General features: G+C 37.4%; 1 protein-coding gene and 1 non-coding gene across 10 annotated transcripts in view; one reads left to right on the forward strand and one right to left on the reverse strand.

Moving 5' to 3' along the window:
* RABGAP1 (RAB GTPase activating protein 1) overlaps nucleotides 1–23,199 on the reverse strand; it is a 206,333-nt gene that overhangs the window by 89,383 nt on the left and 93,751 nt on the right. For all 9 annotated transcript variants that reach the window (XR_002797731.3, XR_002797732.2, XM_071217011.1 and 6 more), the window contains 3 exons: nucleotides 20,730–20,904; nucleotides 14,320–14,413; nucleotides 5,796–5,946 (listed from right to left, as the gene is read on the reverse strand). Coding sequence is in view for 7 of the 9 variants with exons in the window: in XM_071217011.1 (XP_071073112.1) it covers nucleotides 5,796–5,946; nucleotides 14,320–14,413; nucleotides 20,730–20,904 (420 nt within the window). In the remaining 2 variants the exon portion in view is untranslated. The remainder of the gene's footprint in view (nucleotides 1–5,795; nucleotides 5,947–14,319; nucleotides 14,414–20,729; nucleotides 20,905–23,199) is intronic.
* Nucleotides 18,584–18,690, forward strand: LOC111765366 (U6 spliceosomal RNA). The gene has a single exon (XR_002797741.1). It is a non-coding gene; the product is annotated as a U6 spliceosomal RNA (small nuclear RNA).

The raw sequence follows: 23,199 nt of genomic DNA on the forward strand, positions 1-23,199 counted from the left end.
CATACTGTCTCATTCTTCCACGCCTACAGAGCTTTTCTCTGGAACCTATCTCAAGCATTATATTCCTGGTACAGACACCCCTGTACGGTAGTTCAACATAAGGAAATCAATGAACATACTATACCACATTAACAAATTGAAGGAAAAAAACTACACTACCATTTTGATTGAAGCAGAAAAGGCATTTGACAAAATCCAGCATTCCTTTCTTGGTAAAAACACTTCAAAAGATAAAAATAGAAGAAAAATTCCACAATGTGATAAAAAGGCATATATGAAAAATCCAACACCAGCATCATATTCAATGGGGAAGGACTGAAAGCTTTCCCTCTAGGATTGGGAACTAGACAATGCCCATTGTCACCACTGTTACTAAACATTGTACTAGAAGTTCTAGCAAGAGTAATTAGACAAGAAAAAAGAAATCATCTGTATCAGTCAGCCAAAGGGGTGCTAATGTAAAATACCAGGAATCTGTTGGCTTTTATAAAGAGTATTTATTTGGGGTAAACGCTTACAGTTACCAGGCCATAAAGCCTGTTACTTCCCTCACCAAAGTGTGTTGCCACGTGTTGGAGCAAGATGGCTGCCGATATTCAGCCTTACTCTTCCTCTTAAAGTTCTGTGGTCCCAGCTTCTTCCAATATCAGTTGTAGGTTAGGATAAGTCTTGTTTCTCCCAGGGCTCATTTTTCTCTGGGCTCAGCTGCTCTGTTCTCTCCCATGTGTTTATTTCCTGGGCTCCAGGTCAAAACTCCAACCTCCCTTCTCTGTGATGTGGTTTCTCTGTGAATCCCTGCCCACCAAGGGGACAGGGACTCAATGTCCTACTGATGTGGCCCAATCAACGCCCTAATTATTAACTGTGTAAAAGTGAAACATCTGAATTCAATATAAGCTAATATGCCCAGAGGAACAAACCAGTTTAAAAACATAATCCAATATCTATTTTTAGAATTCATAAACAGTGCCAAAGGGCCACAGCATCCAAATAGGAAAAGAGGATGTAAACTCTCACTATTTGCAGATGACATGATCCTTTATTTAGAAAATTCTGAAATGTCTATAACAAAGCTATTTGAGCTGAGTCCAGCAAAGTGGCAGGATACAAGATCAACATGTGAAAATCATGATGTTTTTGTACACTAATACTAAACAATCTGAGGAAGAAATCAGGGGGGAAAATTCCATTTACAATAGCAACAAAAAGACTCAAATATCTAGGAATCAATTTAACCAAAGACATACAGACCAATATTCAGAAGACTATAAAACAATGCTAAAAGAAATCAGTGAAGACCTAAACAAATGACAAGATTCTCCATTTTCATGGATGGGAAGACTAAATACTGTAAAGATGTCAACCCTACCCAAACTGATTTATAGATGCAATGCAATAACAATCAAAATTCCCAGGAAGTGGATGTAGCTCAAGTGGTTGGGTACCCGCCTACCACATAGGAGGTCCAGGATTCAGGTCCCTATGCCTCCTGAAGAAGATGAGCAAGACAGCGAGGTGATGCAACACACAGGTGCAACGAGCTGACGCAACAGGATGATGCAATGAAGAGACACAAGGAGGAAAATAGAATGAGAGACAAAAAATGGGAAGCAGAAGTGGCCCAAGCAATCAGGCACCTCCCTCCCACACGGGAGGGTTTGGTTCCTGGTGCCTTGTAAAAAGAAGACAAGGACACAATGAACAGATGCAAAGAGCAGGCAGTGGGTGCAAACAATGGGGCGAGAGGGAGGAATAAATAAATAAGTCTTTAAAAAAAAAAATCCCAAGAGCCTACTTTATAGAAATACAAAAGGCAATTACCAAATTAATTTGGAAGGGAGAGTGCACCCGAAGAGCCAAAAGCATTCTAGAAAAGAATGATGTGAGAATTTCACTGCCTGACTTTGAAACATACTACAAAGCAACAGTGGTCAAAATAGCATGGTATTGGCATAAAGAAATATACATCAGTGGAAAAGAATTGAGACTCCAGAAATAACTCCTTACAAGTCTACAGCCAATGGTATTCTACAAACCTACCAAGTCCATGTTAATGGGAAAAGTCTCTTCAACAAATGGTGCTGGGAGAATGGTGCTGTTTATCTATAACCAGAAGAAAGAGGATCCTTATTTTATTCCCGATACAAGAATCAAGTAAAAATGGATCAAATCCTAAATATAAAAGCCAGGACCATAAAACCACTTTAAGAAAATGTAGGGAAACGTCTTAAAGATCTTGTGGTAGGTGGTTGTTTCTAGGACCTTACACCTAAAGCATGAGCAAAAAAAGAAAAAAAAATGGGACCACCTCAAAATTAAAAACTCTCGCCAAAGGAGAAAAAGCAACTGACTCAGTGGGAGGAAACAACTTTGAAATCACAAATCCAATAAGGGTTTAATATGTAATATATATAAAGAGATGCCACAACTCAACAATAAAAAGATAAATGGCCCAATTAAAAACTGGGCAAGGGGAGCAGATGTGGCTCAAGTGTTTGAGCACCTGTTTCCCACATGGGAGATCCTAGGTTTAGTCCACAGTGCCTCCTAAAAACAAAAACAAAACAACAGGCAAACGAACGATAAAACCAACTCAGTGGAGCCAATGTGGCTCAGTGGTTGAGAGCCGGCTTCCCATATAAGAGGTCCCAGGTTCAATCCTGGACCTAGGATTTAAAAAAAAAAAAGGGTGAGGTAGGGTGTGTGTGTGTGGGGGGGAAGACTTGAACACACATTTGTCCAAAGAAGAAATACAAATGGGAAAAAAAAACATTGAAAAATGTTCAACATCACTAGGAACTGGGGAAATGCAAATCAAAGCTATAATGAGATTATCACTTCACACTTATTAGACTGGCCACTATTAAAAAGATAACTGTAAGTGTTGGAGAGGATGTGGAGAGATAGGAACACTTACTTATTGTTGGTGGGAATGTAGAATGATACAGCCTCTGTGTAGGATTGTCTGACAGTTCCTAAAGAAGCTGAATATAGATTTGCCACATGACCTGGCAATACCATTACTGGGTATATACCCAGAAGAAGTGAGAGCAGTGACTTAAAAAGACATCTGTACACTGATACTCATAGTGGTATTACTCACAATTTCCAAAAGATAGAAACACCTTTTCTTAATATGTAACATGCTTTATTAATACGTATCAGTAAAACAGATTTGTTAAAAATTAATAAATAAATGAAAATATATTGTCAATTAGATGCCCTATCAGATATTTGGGAGGAAGAGGCTACCTTTCTGCTGCCACTTCTGCTGACGGCAAGGACAAGGAGAAATGTGTGTTGAGAGCAGGTCTCAGTAGTGGATTCTGCATTCCTGAATCTGATCTCCAGGGCCAAAGATGTTGAGATGGCAGCAGTGGCCCCCTCACGTATGATCACTTTGATGCTGATGTGCTCTTGGACTCTGTCACTTCAGGGGTTGCCCCCTAACTCCTGTCCCTCCAGCCCCTTTCACAATTTTTCAACTAACTAATTTGCTTTATTTCTTCCTATGAGAAAACTGACCACATCAAGTTGTTGGTGAGGAAGTGGACTGGAATGGAGTAACTGACTCTCTCATTATACCACTGAGGGACATATAAAATGGTACAACCACTTTGGAGACCTGTTTGGGAGTGTCTAATAAAGTTAAATACACCCTACCCTGTCATCAAGCAACTTACTCCCAAGTGTCTCATTAACAATAGAACGAACTAATTGTTTTATGTTCATGTAATAGAATACTTCTCAGTAACAGAGAACAAATTCCTGGTACATGCGACAACACAGATGGATGTCAAAAACATTATGCTGAGTGAAAGATGACAGACACAAAACAATCTGTATATTAAATCTGTAAAATTCCGTTTGTAATAAATTCAGGAACAGGCAAAACTAAACTGTAGTGATATACTCAAATAATGGTTGTTTGTGGACTGATAGAGATTAATAAGGTCTAAGTCTGAGGGAACTTTCTGGGGAGTTGAAAATATTCCATATTATGTTCTTGATGGTGGTTACTCGGGTATTTTCTTGGTTAAAAATCAACCTGTAGGAAAGTGGACATGGTTCAACTGATAGAGTGTCCATCTACCATATGGAGGGTCCAGGATTCGATCCCCAGGGCCTCCTGACCCATGTGGTAAGCTTGCCCACGCGCAGTGCTGCTGTGCACAAGGAGTGCCATGCCACGCAGGGGAATCCCCGTGTAGGGATGCCCCATGCGCAAGCAGTGCCACCCTGTGTGAAAAAGGCGCAGCCTGCTCAGGAATGGCACCGCACACACGGAGAGCTGACACAGCAAGATGACGCAACAAAAAGGAGATGCAGTTTCCCAGTGCCGCAGGATAATGCAAGCGGATGCAGAAGAATACACAGCAAATGGACATAGAGGGCAGAAAGTGGGGGGGAAGGGGAGAGAAAGAAATAAAAAATGTTAAAAAATAAAAATAAACATCAAACTGTACACTTAGGATTTAAGCATTTACTAATGTAAATGTAGATTACGTTTCAAAATGCAAACGCTTCTTCTGTGAAGTACTAAAAGAAAAAGATTCCCATTTTGTACACCCAGGCAGAATTAATTAATTACTTCATTTTGTGGCTCCCATGTGCTTTCTCTGATATATATTATCATATAAGAGTTAAATGCTTTTGTATTTGAACTTCTAGTTCCAGAATTGTGGTTCTAACAGGCAATCAATAAATGCTATTTAAATAATTACATCAATAAAATGGTGGGAATCAGAATATTATTTCTTGAAAAAAATTTAAAACATAGGTCTGGAAATGAAGATGGTCAAAAAGAATACTAATATTCTGAACAAATAAAAGTCATTTCCTGATGAGGAAAGGCCCATTTCATATTCTAATCCTCTCACAGTACCCTATAAATGCTTTAAAATATATATATACACACAGAAATAATCCACACATGTCAGATTAATAGAGATATTATTCATTACCTAAAAGTTGTTTCTTTTTTTTGTTCCCTATAAGTTTTTAACACTTTCAAAAGAGTTCTACTTTTTGTCACATTAAGAAATTCTCATATATTATTAAAGGTTCTGAGTAATCCATTCCTAGGTTTTGAGATTTGCATACCATTGGAAAAACTGCTTTCTAAAGATAAACATTTCAAGAATGTTAAGGAAGGGTAAAAAACAAGGATGAAAAAATCAATAACATGGGCACAAAGCACTGCCTCCCTTGCAGAAAATTACTTTACGTCTCTGTATGCTTGTAGAAGAAATAGTTTTTGTTGCTATGCTTACAAAACTGTGAGGACTATGTGAACTTGAGAAGGGAAGTGTCTAATAAAGTTAAACACACCCTACCCTGTCATCAAGCAACTTACTCAAAAGTGTCTCATTAACAATAGAATGGACGAGGATTTTACACTTGAGAAGAATACGCTAAAACTAAATGTGATTTAAGATTACAAATCATGTTCTTCTAGTTGCAGAAACTAAAATGAGGCCTTCCCTAACAAAACCACATTTCTATAAAATATGAATTGGATTAAAAGAAACAAAAGGCTTTACATATCACATAGATCTGATCTGACTAAAATGTAATTATAGTCAAGGAGGAATTAAGAGACAATAGGCTAGTAGACCTCCCTTGTCATTCAAGTCATTCAAGAAAAGAAAGAAAACCATGCCTTCTCCTATCTGCCATCACTAGAAACGATTTTGGGCTAGATGCACAACAAAAAGCAATTACAAAATTTCTTAGAAATCAAATAGCCACACTCTAAATGGATTAATGGTGAAACCCAATTATCATGCCCTTACCTTTGTGATGAGAATTCTGTACTTTTCTACCAGGTGGTCACTGTTATGACAGCCTGCTAACAGCTGCCAGACTTCTCCTCGAAGAGCTTCAGGAACACCATTTCTTACCAAGGACGACAACTGCTTTGGTCTCACACTCAAATTGAGATGCCTGAAAATAAAGCCATAAGCCATAAGTATATAAAAGGAAAACTTTCTAAAGAGTTACTTTTATGAAAACAAAAGTAAATGATTCAGAAGGACTATAATAAAGAGACATACTAATTTTAAAGAAGTGCTGTTGAATTAGATGTGCCCAAGTAATTTTAAAAGATTGGGTGGACAAAAGAGTAAAAATCTATAAGGATAATACAATCAAACTGCTTCCCAAGTATCTTTAAATCATTGCTTTGCCTTTCTTTCTACTTTCTTTTTTTGAAAAAAGAAGAAAAAGTCAAAATCACAGATGATGCTTTATGTTTGTGGTATATGTAAGGAAGAACATCAAAATTCTAATATCACTGGACAAAGAGTAGATCTGATCTGACTAAAATGTCACAAGGGCTTGGCCCTACATAAAAATTGACCAACAGGGAAACGGACTTTGGCCCAGTGGTTAGGGCGTCCGTCTACCACATGGGAGGTCCGCGGTTCAAACCCCGGGCCTCCTTGACCCGTGTGGAGCTGGCCCATGTGCAGTGCTAATGCGCGCAAGGAGTGCCGTGCCACACAGGGGTGTCCCCCGCGTAGGGGAGCCCCACGCGCAATGAGTGCGCCCCGTAAGGAGAGCCGCCCAGCGTGAAGGAAGGAACAGCCTGCCGAGGAATGGCGCCACCCACACTTCCCGTGCCGCTGACGACAACAGAAGCGGACAAAGAAACAAGACGCAGCAAAAAGACACAGAGAACAGACAACCGGTGGAGGGGAGGGGAATTAAATTTAAAAAAAAATAAAAAATCTTTAAAAAAAAAAAATTGACCAACGAACTGGGTGATTATATGTAGTAAATCAAAAGAAAATATCTGGAGTATATTGTGACAGTTTGAGGCTATTTTATGAATTCCAAAAAGAGAAAAGATTATGTTTATAAACTATTCTTTCGGGTGTGATACCCTTTAATTATACTGGGTTCACAGAGGGGCCCTTGATTAAATTACCTATTAAAGTTAGGGCTCTGATTCAACCACATCAATAAGGTATGACTCAGATTGGGTCCCTGCCCCCTTATTGGGCCAATATAAATGGACACTCACTCAAGAAGACACACAGAGGAGAGAACTTTTGTCACTTTGATCCTGCTATGTGATAGGAGAAGGTTCAAACAGATAATCCCCAGGAAGAGATGGGTCATTTCCTGAGAGCTTACAGCCGACCTTGGGAAGAACATGGACACTGATATAAGAAGCCCAGAGGGGAACACTGAATGCTTACAAAGATTGCCCGCCATCTTTCTTCAACATTTGTTGCTGACTTTGGAGAGGAAGTACCTCTGATGGTACCCTGAGTTGGCCTTTACATGACCTTGGGACTGTAAGCTTATACCCAAATTAAATACACTTTATAAATACACATTTCTGGTACTTTGCTTGGGCACCCCTTTGGCAGACTAATATAGAACTTGGTACCAGGAGTGGAGTACAGTCAGTTGCAATTACAAAAAATGCTGGAATGGTTTTATAAGTGGGTAAGGGGCATTTTTTAGAGGAACTGTGAGATGCTTGATGGAAAAGGCTTAGATTCCTTTGAAGAGACTGTTGGTAGGAATATGGAGCCTAAAATTATTCTAAGGCCTTAGAAGGAAATGATGAAACTATTTTGAAAATTGGAAGAAAGGTGATTGTGTTTTAAAGTTGCAGAAAACTTAGCAAGATTAACTCCTGATGTTACATAGAAGGCAGAATTTGAAAACAGGGAGCCTGGACATTTAGCTGAAGAGTTTTCCAAAGTAAACTTGGAGAATGTGGCCTGGTTCTCCTTGCTGAGTACAGCAAAATGTTAGAGGAAAGAAATAAGTTTTAAGAGGAAAACCATGGAAGCTAAGGTCTGGAATATAGATATCACCTTGGGATGAGAGGAATCCCACATATGTGCATGGAGAGGTTGAGTTTGCCCTGGCATTTGAAGAGGGTAGATGTTCCAGTCTGCTGTTCAGGGAGAGTTTTGCTTCCCCAGGCTATAGAGAGGGTGGAGCACATTCCCCATGCGTTGGAGACAGTGACGTTGCCACCTCACTGCTCTTAGAGGGATGGGATTATTCCTTATAGGTTGAGGAAAGTGAGGTCGCTCCCTGTCCCCCCCACACACACACTACTCTGAGGGGGGTGAGCCTATTCCCCATAGATCAGGTCACCACCTCACTGTTCTGAGGAGAATGGGCCTGCATGCCAGAGATTAGGCACAATGTTGTCACTACCTCACTGTCCTTAGGAGGGTGAGGTGTGGAGCTTGGTCATCAGCTAGATGCCTGACAGGCCCCAATGAGGCCTTAAGGAGAAGAAACCAGACTCTTAAGAATGACTCTCAGACTTGTTCACCCTATGTCTGTGCCTCATTTGTATATTGGAAGCAGATAACTTGTTTTGTAAGTTTCACATGTCTATAGCCAGAGGGGACTTTGCCTTAAGACAAATTGTATTACTAAAACTGATTATGATGTGATTTTGTACTTAGCATTGCTAAATGAGATGATTCAAAGTTTATTTTTAAATACTATAATATCTTTTTGGGATTTAGAAGGTAGAGTGTGACGGTGTGAGATTATTTTATGAATCCCAAAAAGAGAAAAGATTGGTTTTAAACTAATCTATTCTTCTGAATATTATACACTTTGATTACACTGGATTCAACTGTTAAGATTAGGGCTTTGATTCAACCACATCAGTAAGGCGTGACTCAGGTTGAGTCCTTGCCCCCTTGGTGGACCGATATAAATGGACACTCATTCAAGACGATAGAGGAGAGAACTTGTCAGTAAGATCGTGCCATGTGACAGGAAGGAGAAGGCTCAAACAGCTAACGTCCAGGGGAGAGAGAGGCCATTTGCCTGATAGCTTACAGTTGACCTTGGGAAGAGAGTAGACACTGATATAGGAAGCCCAGAGGGGAAGGTTGAACCCTCGCAGAGATAGCCCGCCATCTGGCTTCAACACGTGGCAGCTGACTTTGGTGAGGAAGTACCTTTTATGATACCTTAAGCTGGTCTTTCCACAGCCTTGGGCCTGTAAACGTTTACCTCAAATAAATACTCTTTATAAAAGCCAACAGATTTCTGGTACCTGGCACCGGCACCACTTTGGCAGACTAATACATACGTTTTCAGCTTTTTTATGATACTTTACTTCAGCTAACATTTCTGAATGAGTGAAGAGGATAAGAAAGTTTTGTCTGCATTAATATAACATCAAAAGAAATTATTAAATTCTTTGAACTTCATCTGTTTCATCTACAAAATGGGGAAAGTAAAACAACTTGCAATACTGATAAAAATTTACAAAGTACTTTTTCTTACAATATCTCATTTGATCTTCACAATAAACATCTGAGGTGGTGGTAGTACCTCCATTTTCATGATAGAGGAAGTTGTTCAGGGAAGTCAATTAAATGACTAAGGTAGTCCTCAAACTTTAAGTCCAATGACTGCTCTATGTATTATATCACAGCTGCTTTGTGATTTGAGTGCATACAATACTAAGTACACAAGACAGGCTCCTCACATGAAAAAGATCCTGTGACTACCAGATTTAAGTGGGAGCTACTGATACCAAATGACCATTACTAAATTATAGAAAAGTATAAGGCTTTGCTCAAAATTTCTCCAGAATTCTAGGAAAACAATGCACAATATATTTAAAAATAAATAATTCTATGATGCTGGGACCCCAAATGCTAGAACTACAGACAATTCAATTATGGAAATGTCTTTTTTAGAGATGGGAGTAGAAAGAACAAAAGGAGTTCTATTACTTAATTCAGGGCAAGTATAACCTCTGGTCCAAATCTGGCCTGCTATCTGTTTTGGTAAATACACTTTTATTGAAACACAATCACATTTATTTATTTATATATTACACAAGGCTGCTTTTGCACTACAATGGCAAAATGAATAGTTGTGACAGAGAATAAAGGCACACAAACCCTAAATATTCAGAAGAACTATATGTCACTGATAATATTAACTTTATCCAACTTAGCATACCATTTCACATTGACATTAATTCTCTTATCCAATAAGAAGAGTCACTTTAAAATGAACTTGGAGAATTAGAGCTCAATGCTACTACTAATAATACTGCCAGTAAAATAAAATGTAGAGTTAAGATAATCAACTTTGGGAACTGACTTAACTACCTTAAAAATTTTGGCTCTGCCTGTTGCTAACTAGAATATCTGATTTAACCTCAATGCCAGTTTCTTCTCCTACAAAAATGGATACTTGTTGTATTAGTCAGCCAAAGGAGTACTGACACAAAATACCAGAAATTAGTTGGTTTTTATAAAGAATATTTATTTGGGGTAGAACTTCACAGTTACCAGGCCATAAAGCACAAATTACCTCCCTCACCAAAGTCTATAGCCACATGTTGGAGCAAGATGGCTGCCAACACCTGCAATGGTTCAAGCTTCTCTCTAAGCTCAGCTGCTTTGCTCCTTCCACAAGGCCAGCTATGGATTATCAGACGAACGGCTCATTTCTCTTCCCGGGGAGTCTGCTGAATCTCTCTTTGTATTTACTTCCCGGGCTCCAGATCAAAAACTCCAAACTGTTCTCTGCAGCATGGTTTCTCTGTGAGTCTCCACTCACAAAGGGGGCAGAGATGCAACATCCTACTAACATGGCCCAATCAAAGCCTTAATCATTATTTAACCAAGTAACAGTGAAATCTCTGAAGCCAATATAATCTAATATGCTCGGAGGGACAGACCAGTTTACAAACATAACCCAATATCTATTTTTTTAATTCATAAACAATATCAAACTGCCACACTTGTTCATAAGGTTGTTATAGTTGAGATAGTACATATAACTGAGCACAGTGCCTGGCATATAGGAAGTTCATTAGATTTTAGTAAAAGTACTGCAAATAAATAATGACATCCAATATTTTTAATCTGTAATAATCCTGAATGGTAATTTATGGAAATCTGTTTTCTAAACAAAGAGATTCAGAAGAGTTAGATGATTTGTTCAAAACGATAGTTTAGGAGTAGTAGGGGTAGGATTTGATGCCAGGTTCTAAAATACCATGGTACTGCAATGCTTCCTATCTGTACAATACACATATAATAATGATGAAATGAACAGAAAAAGAGAGAATAAAGTAGGGGTTCTTAACCTTCTATGTTTCACAGATATCTTTGTTAGGTGAAACCACGGACCCTTTACTAAGTCCTTACTATACTGTGTATTATTTAATAAATATAACACACCTATACCAACTTGTCCCCACAAGAATAATGTTCTTCTGAATTTCAATTCAAGCTCATGGACCCCTTGTTAAGAACCCATGGACTACTGTGTCATTTCTGAAGACATTAATAAAACCAGCAAAAATAGTTTTAAACACATTGACAAGAGTTAAGAAAGATGGGAAACCAGCTCATATATTTGAGGGAATGGGAAAAGGATATATCTTAAATAAATAATAAAATGAATAAACAAAACTTGATAAAACAAATTCCAAGGCATTGTATAAAATACTGGTGTGTTCATCTAATAAAATCTAATTCTAGAATCTAAATGCTGTATTTAAATTATTTAAAACACACTATTATGTAACCATGTCAAGACTCAATTTCATTTCTGTTTTAGAGAGGAAATCTTTTTATACAGATGAAATTCCTGCCAGTAGCAGCAAAACACACCAAATTCATTGAACTGAAAGTACAATTATGACAGAAGAATCAGCAGGTTTGTCAACTGCTAAAGGAATATTAAAAATATATGAGGCAAAGCATGAGAAATAAAAGAAAAAAATAGACAAATGATACCTCCTCAAAATTCAACACTTTTGTACCTCAAAGGACTTTGTCAAAAGGGTGAAAAAGCAGCCCACTCAATGAGAGAAAATATTTGGAAACCACATATCTGATAAGGGTTTAATATTCATGATTTATAAAGAGATCATACAATTCAAGAATAAAAAGACCAACTACCTGATTACAAACTGGGCAAAATACTTGAAAAGCCAATTGTCCAAAGAATAAATACATATGGTGAAGAAACACATGAAAAAACGTTCAACATCACTAGCAAATTAGGGAAGTGCAAATCGAAACTGCAATGAGATATCATTTCACGCCTATTAGACTGACTACTATTAAAAAGTAAAAAACTGTAAATATTGCAGAGGATGTGGAGAGAGAGGCTTATTCATGGTTGGTGAGACTGCAGAATGGTTACAGCCACTGTGGAGGACTGTTTGGCAGTACCTAAAGAAGTTGAATATAGACTTTACTTGTCATATGATGTGGTAATATCATTAGGTATATATCTAGCAGAAGTGAGAGCAGTGACATGAACAGATGTATGTACTTGGATGTTCACAGCAGCGTTATTCATGATTGCCAAAGGTGGCAACAACCCAGATGTTCATCAACTGATAAATGGATAAACAAATTGTGTTGCATACACATGATGGAATATTATGCAGCAGTAAGAAAAAATGAAGTCATGAAGCTTATGACAACATGGATGAACTGCAAGACATTATGTTGAGTGAAGTAGGCCTGACACAAAAGGACAAACACTGAAGGACTGAGCTATTATGAACTAAAGATATTACGTAAACTCATGGAATTAATAATTAGAATGCAGGTCACCAGAAAATGGAATGAGGGTAGAGAATGGAAAGTTGTGGATTAAGCTATATAGAATTAGATAAAAGGTTGTTTGTAAATCTTTGGAACTGAATGGAAATGGTGAGAACACATCATGGTGTTTGTGACTAGCAGAGCTACAATATGATGAGAATGACAGTGGTCAAAAGGAAAGTCTAGGGACATGTATACTACTATTAATAGAAGGAAAATTAAAAACTGTAACATGGGACTGTATACACAGTTAAAACCTCACATAAAATACAAATATTGAGTGATAATGCCCATTTATTATCCTATCCCTCAAGGGCATGAACTAATTTTTCAAAAATGATGAGACACTGTTTTATTAAGAATAGAGTGAAAGGCTTCAATGGTTAAAAATTCTGAGAAAAATCAAGCCCTAAAGGAAAAGGCCATATGACAACCTCAGAAAGTCAGAAATAGATGTGTTTGGATCACTTTTAAGCTTAGCATTTTTCATCACATATACAGGAAGGGAAACTACACACCAATTTGACTTAACAAAGTGTCTTGGTTATATTAATAAATACCTGAACATAACATATTCTTTCTAGATAGCCTATAGTACAGTGCTTCATAAGACTGTTGCCAAGCTCTCTTCTGAGCTGATGGGAAATTCTTGAATTTTATAATTATCATTAAGAAAAGCAAATGGTAGAGCAGGTAATTTGTGACACCCTGTTTTGTCACAGCATCCTGCCTAGGGTTTGGGCTGTGGCCCTATGCATTGCATGAGCACCCTTTAAACATCCTCATCATTCTGCTTTGTCTTAAGAGTGGGCAGTCAGCGGTTCCTAATGTATTCAACCAACCACCACTCCAGGGAACCGAGAGTGCCTACAACAGACAGCAGGAGAATTGCATCCAACAGCCATGTGGGATCTAAGCCTCTTCTTGATATAGAGGTAGAGTGGACATCACCATCCTAGGGTCTTCAGGATGGAGGAATAAAATATGGATTAGAATGGACTTACTGGTATTCTTCTATAGAACTATTGTGACTCCAGCAATGGAAGAAATTGTACCACTGATGTGGAGACAATGGCCACAGTAGTTGCTGAGGGCAGGGAGAGAGAAGAAGAGATGTGATGTGGGGGTATTTCTGGGACTTATGGTTGTCCTAAATGATACTGCAAGGAGAGATGCTGGACATTATATACCCTGCCATAACTCACTGAATAGACTGCGGCAGAGTGTAAACTACAATGCAAACTATTATCCATGTGGCGCAGCAGTGCTCCAAATTGAATTCACCAAATGCAAGGAATGTGCCACAATGGTGAAAGAGGCTGCTGATGTGGGAAGAGTAAGGGGCAGGGGTGTGGAGTATATGGGAACCTCTTATACTTTTTAATGTAACATTCTTTTGTGATCTGTGTATCTTAAAAAAAAAAAAAAAAAGAATTAAAAAATGCACTAAAAAACAAACAAAAAATATATAAATGACCTCATTTATTATTTATTCCCCCCATGAACTCCATGTTTGAATAAATATTTTCTCTAGCAATGGGAACTTCTTTGATCTCACATGGGTAATGCTTTCTGATACTCTGAAAATTGACTAAAAACAGACTACAATGTGTGAACTTCTCAGACTTAGGTCTCTATTATTGGTTCCAAAATTGAGTATTGTCATTAGGTAATATTCCCTACACATAAAATAAGATTTGCACATGAAAAAGAGAACTATTCTATTAAAACTTACCATTTTGACAGCAGTTCTCCCCATGTTTCAAGAATTTTTTCTGCACATTCTTTGGATACATCACCAGATCCACTCAAGAGAGGTTCATCATTATCTTTAATAAATAAAACACACAAAAAAGAGGGTAACAGAGATAGCTATGCTAACCCGAATAATGACATGGGAATGTGAGAATCAAATTAAAATGAATTGAGTGGGAACATAAGTCATAATTTCTTTTGGTATACAGGTACAAATACAAAGAAAATAAAAATGGTACTAAGTGGAATATTGTCGTTCTCTCTCCAAGTCTCTTCTGCTTTACATATAGGTCCATGTTATGTAAATTTTAAAAAAGCCATTTAATTATAAAATTATAAGACTCGAAATATGTTGTGTTCTTCCTCCTTTTCCAAAGAAAACAGCTTAATTCTGAAAATATTTAACAATTTTATAAATAAGTTTTAAAAATTTACAAACCACTGAAGTGTTTGACATCAGGAGAGCAGAAAATGGCTGAAAAAAGTATGCTACATATATACAATGCAATTGCATGAGACATTTATATTTATATAAATATGGCAAAATATCATGGAAAATAAACATAACAAGTAAAATCTATTTTGTGACCAAATCTAGGTTAAAAAATAGGAAGTCTGGAAGGAATGACATCAAGATATTAACAATTACAGCTTTGGAGTTATCAAGTTGTGACTGATTTTTTCCCTGTTCTTTATATTTTATGACTTTGTATATTTTCTATAAAGGCATATATTAATTTATAATTGCACAAAGATTTTTAAAAGGACTGAAATTAATCACTTCAAACTTAATTCAAATAGTTAAAGAACAGTGAATTCAAAGAAGAATTTGAAGATTATTATACAGACAGTGGCATAGATAAAGGGATGTGAGAGGAATTAAAAAGCATAAGAAATTGGGGGAAAAAAGAAGGACTAATATATCTTCTTAATGAATCCTCTTTTGTTGGACAGGTAGGGAGTTTTCAAGTTTTTGTGACAAATAGTATGGGAATGATGACATCCTTGTAGTGAATATCTCATCATTTCCCATGGGAATATGCCCAGAAGTGGATTTCCTAGGTAAATTTAAAAAAAAAAAACAATAAAAAACCATAATTTTAAGGTTTGTGAAACATACTGACAAACTCTATTTCAAAAGGGTTTTACCAATTCACATTTCCACCAGTTGCAAAGATGAGTACCTGCTTTCATGTGACCTCACCAATATTGTTTCTTGATCCTGTTTTTGATATTTTGGCTTAATTTGCCTAAAATAAGTTTGAATCTTTACACCTCTGATGATCATGAATTTGCTTCCCTACTGGAGATAACAACCATATGACAGCACAGATTTTAAAGGCTAAGAAATCCATGATACTTATTAAACTTTTTCATGTTATAATGTCTTAGACATTATTTTGATATTGAGATAGGGAAGAGGATGAACTAAATCTAAGTGAGGAATCCTTTGTGTTTGAAGGAATAAAGACCAGAAAGACTCAAAGGCAATTTCCCCAACTTCATTATCTTGTCAGAACTGGCACTAGTTTCTAAAACTCGAGTAATTCTCTTCTTATGAAAATATTAATATTTTGCATACAACTCTTTGGGGTGGGGGGGAAGTAAGCTATAGAAAATTGTACTACAGTTTACACAGGATGGCAATTCCTTCAAAAAGATTAGGAAAATCTATCTTATAAAATTCCCTTTTACTGTTTTCATGCTTTCAACAAATCTGGATAGTAGTTTGAAGTCTGTGGTTAAAACCCCATCTCCTTAAGGCAAAAGTAGATTTGGGTAGTAGGAGGGCAGTCTCAGTTTTAGAATGTTGTTTCTGAACACCTTCCCTTTATAACTGCTGCTTTTCTGCCCTTTGGGCAACAAATGTCCTACAGGAAGAAGCCTCTCTTTAGGATTAAAGCCATTTCTTCCTAGAGAGCAAATAGATCACAATGAGACCGCTTTCTGGTGTAATATTAGAAGATGGCATGGGTAAGTAGATGTGGCTCAAGTAGCTGGGCACCTGCCTACCACACGAGAGGTCCTGGATTCGGTTTCTAGTGGCTCCTAGAGAAGATGAGCAAGATAGCGAGCTGATGCGATGGGCTGGCACAGTGAGCTGACACAACAACCTGGTGCAACAAGATGATGCAATGAGGAAATACAATGAGACACACAACAAGCAGGGAGCGGAGGTGGCTCAAGTGATTGGGCACCTCCCTCCCTCATGGGAGGTCCTGAGTTTGGCTCCCGGTGCCTCCTAAAAAAGAAGACAATCAGACAGAGTTGACAGAGCACTAACAATGAGGTAAGTGGGCATAAAAATAATCAAATCTTAAAAAAAAAAAGAATGATATGGTTGCACAGTCTCTCCTTCAAGTCCAAATTTTCCTGTCATTAGCTCTTCACTAGGGAAATGGTCCCTAGGAGGGTTACCCATTCTACTGATATTTACTGAATGCCTATTAGGTATTGTGCTATACAACAGGAAACAATATGGGACAATAATAGACACACCCTCTTCCTTTAGAGAGTTGTGTCCTAGCATTTCAGATTTCCTATTGCCCCCAGTCCTTATCTTTCTCTACTTAAGGTCTGTTTTAGAGAGGTCTTCTGAACCTCAAATTTAAAAATCTATGCCTGGGGGGAACAGATGTGGCTCAAGCATAGCTTCCCACTTAGGAGGTTCTGGGTTTAATCCCCAAGCTGGGCACTGAAAAAAAAAATCTGTCTGGTAGAGTGGGAGCATAGGAGCAATTCATTGGCTAAGTGCTTGCTTTGCCATGTTTGAGGTCCCAGGTTCATTCCCCAACGCCTATCACAGATTGGAGGAAGGATATGTCATTCTGATATTATCCTTTAGTTGCATTCACATTTCTTTGTAATCGGTAGATACTCTATAAAATCTTTAGCATGGAGATTTGAGCATTCTCTGGTATCATTACAAATAGGTGTCTTTCTCAATTTTGGGTTCTTTTTATTATTGAATTTAAGGCAGTAGAGTTACATAAACATTACCCAGTCTGCCAGCTTAACTAGTATTGACTTGGAAAGGAAACTGGAATGTTTTTTTTAAGATTTATTTATTCCCCTCCTCCCTCCCTGCTGATTTTTTTCCTGTCTGTATCCATTTGCTGTGTGATCTTCTGTATCTATTTCTATTTCTCTTTTTGTCCCCTCATTTTCCCTCCTCTAGGATTTACCAGGATTTGATCTTGGGGACTTGTCATGAGGAGAGAGGTTCCCTGTTAGCTGACCCACCTCAGTTCCTGCTTTCTGCTGCGCTTCACCTTGACTCTTTCCTTTGTCTCTCTTTTTTGTTGTGTCATCATTTTGCTGCATGAGTCACTTGTGCAAGCACTGGCTTACCGCATGGGCACTTGGCTTGCTGTGAAGGCACTCAGCTCGCCCCGTGGGCACTGGCTCACTATGCAGGCACTGGCTTGCTGCACGGGCATGCTTTCTCTTCTTTTTCACTAGAAGGCCTGGGTCCTCCCATGTAGTAGGTGGAAGGAAGTTCTATCACTTGAGCCACATCTGCTTCCCTGGAAATCTTAAGACCACCAGGTACCCAAGGGACAATCTCAAACAAGAGGGAACAAAGTATGATCCCAGAGTCATCAATTCCACCATTCCCACCTTTAACACCTGACTCAAATTGCCTCTGCAGAGGACACAAAGTTGCATCTCTGACTTCTCCAAATATGACACATGCACTTTCTTTATACTTTAAAACGATTTATGTGAATTAAATGTACAGAGATGATGACAGACTAGAGCTTTTACCTGAGTCATAGACCTGGATTCAAATCCTGCTTGGCCATGTTCTAACTATGTGTCCTAGGACAAATTACTTCACTTTTCTGAAAACTTGATTTTCTCATATGCAGCAAAAACAATGATGATAAATCCATTTTTCATGATTGTTGTGAGAAGTATATAACAAATGAAATACCTGGCTCAGTCCCTATTATGTATGTAGCGTCTAGTAATTGTTGGCCATGAACATTACTAATAAAGGACCTTAAGTTTAATAGTTACAGGGAAATGGAAGCTGTAGGGAAAAATGGAAGCTACAGGGGAATTCTTTGCTCTAAACTTGAAAAGAACGTATAAAAAATCATGGATATTTATGTCTTTTAAACAAGGCAATGATTCCTGCCACCTCCACTACTTTGTTAATGCAATTTCTTCGCCAGAAATGACCTGAGCAGCCCATTCCTGCCTGCTGAATTCTCCTTGCACTTAAAAGCTTCAGCTCAGTGCTCGCTTCGGCAGCACATATACTAAAATTGGAACAATACAGAGAAGATTAGCATGGCCCCTGCGCAAGGATGACACGCAAATTTGTGAAGCGTTCCATATTTTTAGAGTGTGGGCTATGGTGTGGAACACGGGACATGGGGTGCAGCGATGCCCGGAGATGTACTCACCAGTCGCAATGGATGTGACATGATGATGGGGGAGAGTATTACTGTGGGGGGAGTGGTGGGGTGGGGGCGGTGGGGGTGAATGGGGACCTCATATTTTTTGAATGTAATATCTTTTAAAAAATGAATAAATTGAGTAGAATTTGGGAAAAAAAATAAAATTATTTAAAAAAATAAAATAAAATAAAAGCTTCAGCTCAAAAGTGAATCCTTAATGAGCCCCTCTACATTTCCCAAAACAAAAATCAAATTCAGCTCTATGAATTTCCAGAATATTCCTTGTGAATGTCAAAAACACAAGCAATATGCGACTCCCTAATTTATCAGCTAGCTAACCAAATAATCTATCTAATAATCTTATCTACCTACTCAAATAATCAGTTTTTCTTTCTTCACTAAAAAATAAGGTCTGGTATTACTAAGCATGCAAGGATGGTTCAACATAAGAAAATCAACCAGAGTAAGTAACCACATTAATAAACTGAAGAAGAAAAGTCACATAATCATCTTGAATGGCACAGAAAGGCATCTGACAAAATAGAACATCCTTTCTTGATAAAAACACTCCAAAAGATAGGAATTGAAGAAACTTTCTCAACATGAAAAAGGACATATATGAAAAACCCACAGCTAACATTATACTCAATGGTGAAAGACTGAAAGTTTGCCCAATGAGATAAGGAACAAGACAAGGTTGACAAGGTTCTATTAATACATCACTCTTCCAAGGTGGGAAGAATACGGTGATGTATGGGAAAAATACAATTAATGTGACTTATGGACTAGAGTTAATAGCAATATTTTAATATTCTTGCATCAATATCAAAGAAAGTACTATATCAATGCTTAGGGGTGAAACTAAGGGGGGATGGGATTTATTCTTCTGAACTAAGGAAAACATTCAAGTATTTACTGAGGCGATGATAGCACAACTCTGTGACAAAATAGCACAACTCTGTGACAGTGTGTACTTTGGATAGGTTGTACAAGTCATGGAACTGTACAACACAGTGAACCATGTGGTGTATGATGAACTGTGGTTAACAGTACAAATATAAGAACACTGTCTCATGAATAACAACTGTACAATACTAATATATAGTGTTAATAATATCAGGGTGTTGAATGGAAAAAATATACCAAATGTAATAAGTTATGGACCATAGTTAGTGGTAACAGCCTGATGATGTTCTTTCATAATCTGTAACAAATGTTCCACAACAATGCAAGGTATTGATGAAGGGGTGATATATGGAAATTACACACATTACACATGATTGTTTTGTAAGCTTGCAACTTCTCTAATAATATATGTATTTTATATATATACATATATATACACCCACATATATATAAAACACAAGGTCCTGGGATTATATTATAAATTAGAAAAGTCACTTTTCCTGTGATCCTTCCCTCACATCATTATGTTAAATCTTAAAGACACTGACAGACTGACAGAATAGTTCAACAGATAGATATTGCCATGAAAAAAATGAGAGAGAAGAAAAAATACTGGATCATTAATAATAATCAGTGTGAAAACACAATACTATTAAATCTAAAGCTATATATATAAATACATTGTTAATACACATGCTTGTTTAAAGTATCATGTGTAGAAGCCATATTTTGGCAAGTGAACTTATCCCAATCAAATGAATTACTGAGATGGGAACATTTGTTTAGGCTGAAGCTGTGTCAAATCTGTTCTAAAATCTGTGTTAATACACAAGGCTAGTACTAGACCGATACCAAAAAAAGGACTAATTTTAATTCTCATGTTCCAATTTGATTTTAAGTATCGTGAGAAAGGTCCAATGTTAATCATTTTTTAATCCCCCACAACTCTTGCACACATAAGACTCTTGTTATAAGAATTCCAAATGCCATGTCACATTATGAATTCCCTGACAAAATTACGATAGTTTGCATGGTCCTCTACCCCAAAATACAAATTAAACTTTCTACAATTTACCTTCCTCTTCGTCATCTTCTGGAGGAGAAGGTATCATTGAACTCTGAGATCCAGACTGTGGCAGGCGAATTGAGGGACTGGCTGTAGTTTTCCTCCTTTCTCTTTCTGACTCACTTTCCAAACACACAACTTCATATAAAGTGTCAGTATTATTCTTTCTCTCCTTTTGCTTTATCTTGAGAATGAAAAAAGAAAAATTACGAGGTAAAATTCTTAACTTAAAAAATTAACCTCTATTTCTTATTGTATACAGCGTGTGAGAATAAAAAGGTGTTATTTTGAATATCTACACTAAATTTAACCTTTTCTACACAGAAAACCAAATGTTTACATTTTAAAACCCTTAGGAGAGTAGGGAATTTAGTAGGAGGACTCCAGTTTTGCAGTTTTATTTATGGTCTTCACACTAAATCACCAAATATCCATCTTCCAACACTTAGTGAGTATGCACTAAATGTTCTTTATCTTCCATGATGCTTGAAGGTATCCTTCAAAGGTTCATATAAAATCACACTTGAAAAAATATTTTAAAAATATCGAAAACATAAATTACTTATATGGATTTTCCACTCTTATCTTAACTAATACAGGAAAACTGTTCTTCAACTGAAAGCTAAAACCCATTGGTGGGGTGGGGAAAAGAGGCGTGGCAGAGAAGAGATTAAAAAAAGAAACCAAACAATTTTGGTAACTTAAACTGGCTTGTATTTTCTTTTTATTTTGAGGCAAGCACCTAAAAGGTTAAAATAACCTCAATTAAAACTTAACAGGGAATATCAAATTTTACCAGAACAATAAATATTTTAAATACATTAATACCTCACAGCCAATTTAAGAGGCAAGAGAAAAAAGTAGAGTGACATAGAGGAGGAGGAAAAGGAAGAACTATAGGAAAAGGTACAGAGAAAACTGGAAAGGAGGTTAGTTTCATATGCTACAAAGAGAAAAGAAATATGAGCACAAAGTGAAAAGACAGAATGGGAGAGGGTTTCATAAGGTCCAGAAATAATCTTAAGAGTTTCATAAGGTCCAGAAATATTAAGCAAATATTCAACTGTTCACTGTTCAACTGGATTCTTAAGAAAAATTATTCCAAACCTGGAAGTAAGGCCAAGCTAGTGGCGACATACCCTTTCAACATCACCTTGAAGCATTGGTTAATATAGAGTTGGCAAGCTTTTCTGTAAAGGGCCAAGTAGGAAATATTTTAGGCTTTGATGGCTAGTAATCTCTGTGGCAACAACTCAACCATGCCACTGTAGTTCAAAAGGATCCACAGACAATAACTAAATAAATGTCTGGATAGGGCTCACAGACAATAACTAAATAAATGCATGTGGATGTGTTCCAATAAAGCTTTAGTTACAAAAACAGGTGGCAGGCCGCATTTGGCCTTTTGGCTACAGTCTATCAACTTTGATTTAACAGATTCACCAAAGATTATTTAATTTTTGAGATGAATAAACCATTTTTTACTTAACTATTTCTTAGTTAAGGACTAAGACTCTGTAAAGTTATGTTAACCTATAGATTTTTGTCCAGTAGATATGCAAATGATTTCTGTCCAACAGAAAAGATAACCCAAGTTACCTTTAGAACAAGTTTTGATCTAACCTAGAAACCTTATTCTAACATTTTTTTTAATAAAAAAGGGACTATGTAAATCCAAGTTCCTCAAATACTTAGAACCAATTTTAATATCTTACAGGGCGGCGGACTTGGCCCAGTGGTTAGGGGGTCTGTCTACCACATAGGAGGTCCACAGTTCAAACCCCGGGCCTCCTTGATCCATGTGGAGCTGGCCCATGCCCAGTGCTGATGTGCGTAAGGAGTGCCCTGCCACGCAGGGGTGTCCCCCGCGTAGGGGAGCCCCATGCGCAAGGAGTGCGCCCCGTAAGGAGAGCCGCCCGGCACGAAAGAAACTGCACACACAGAGAGTTGACAAAACAAGATGACGCAACAAAAAGAAACACAGATTCCCCTGCCACTGACAACAACAGAAGTGGACAAAGAAGACACAGCAAACAGACACAGAGAACAGACAACGGGGGAGGGAAGAAATAAATAAATAACTTTTTTAAAAAAATCTTACAGGTTCTCTCATTAATTAAAGAGTTGAATTAAAATATATGACACTTGTTCATTGTATATTTGTAATAACTATTAATTTTAATTTAAAAATTATACTTTGATAGAGCACAGCATTTAAAATTTTTTGTTTTGTTATAAATTGCTCTCAGAAGTATTATTTAATTGCTATCTGAAACTATTCAAAGATCAGCAATAGCTCTTTATCTTTAGAAATCACACTTAGAGGCTATAAAAAATGCAATAATGTGGTTCACCTAAAAAGAACCTCTTTGCGAATAACAGTGACTGGAGTAATACTACCTGTGTTAAAGTAAGATAAAAACAAAATCACAGGAGCCAGGTTGTGAATCAAGAACTATGGCTATGAAAAGTGTTACCT

This window comes from Dasypus novemcinctus, chromosome 8, assembly GCF_030445035.2.
Source record: "Dasypus novemcinctus isolate mDasNov1 chromosome 8, mDasNov1.1.hap2, whole genome shotgun sequence".
NCBI lineage: Eukaryota > Metazoa > Chordata > Mammalia > Cingulata > Dasypodidae > Dasypus > Dasypus novemcinctus.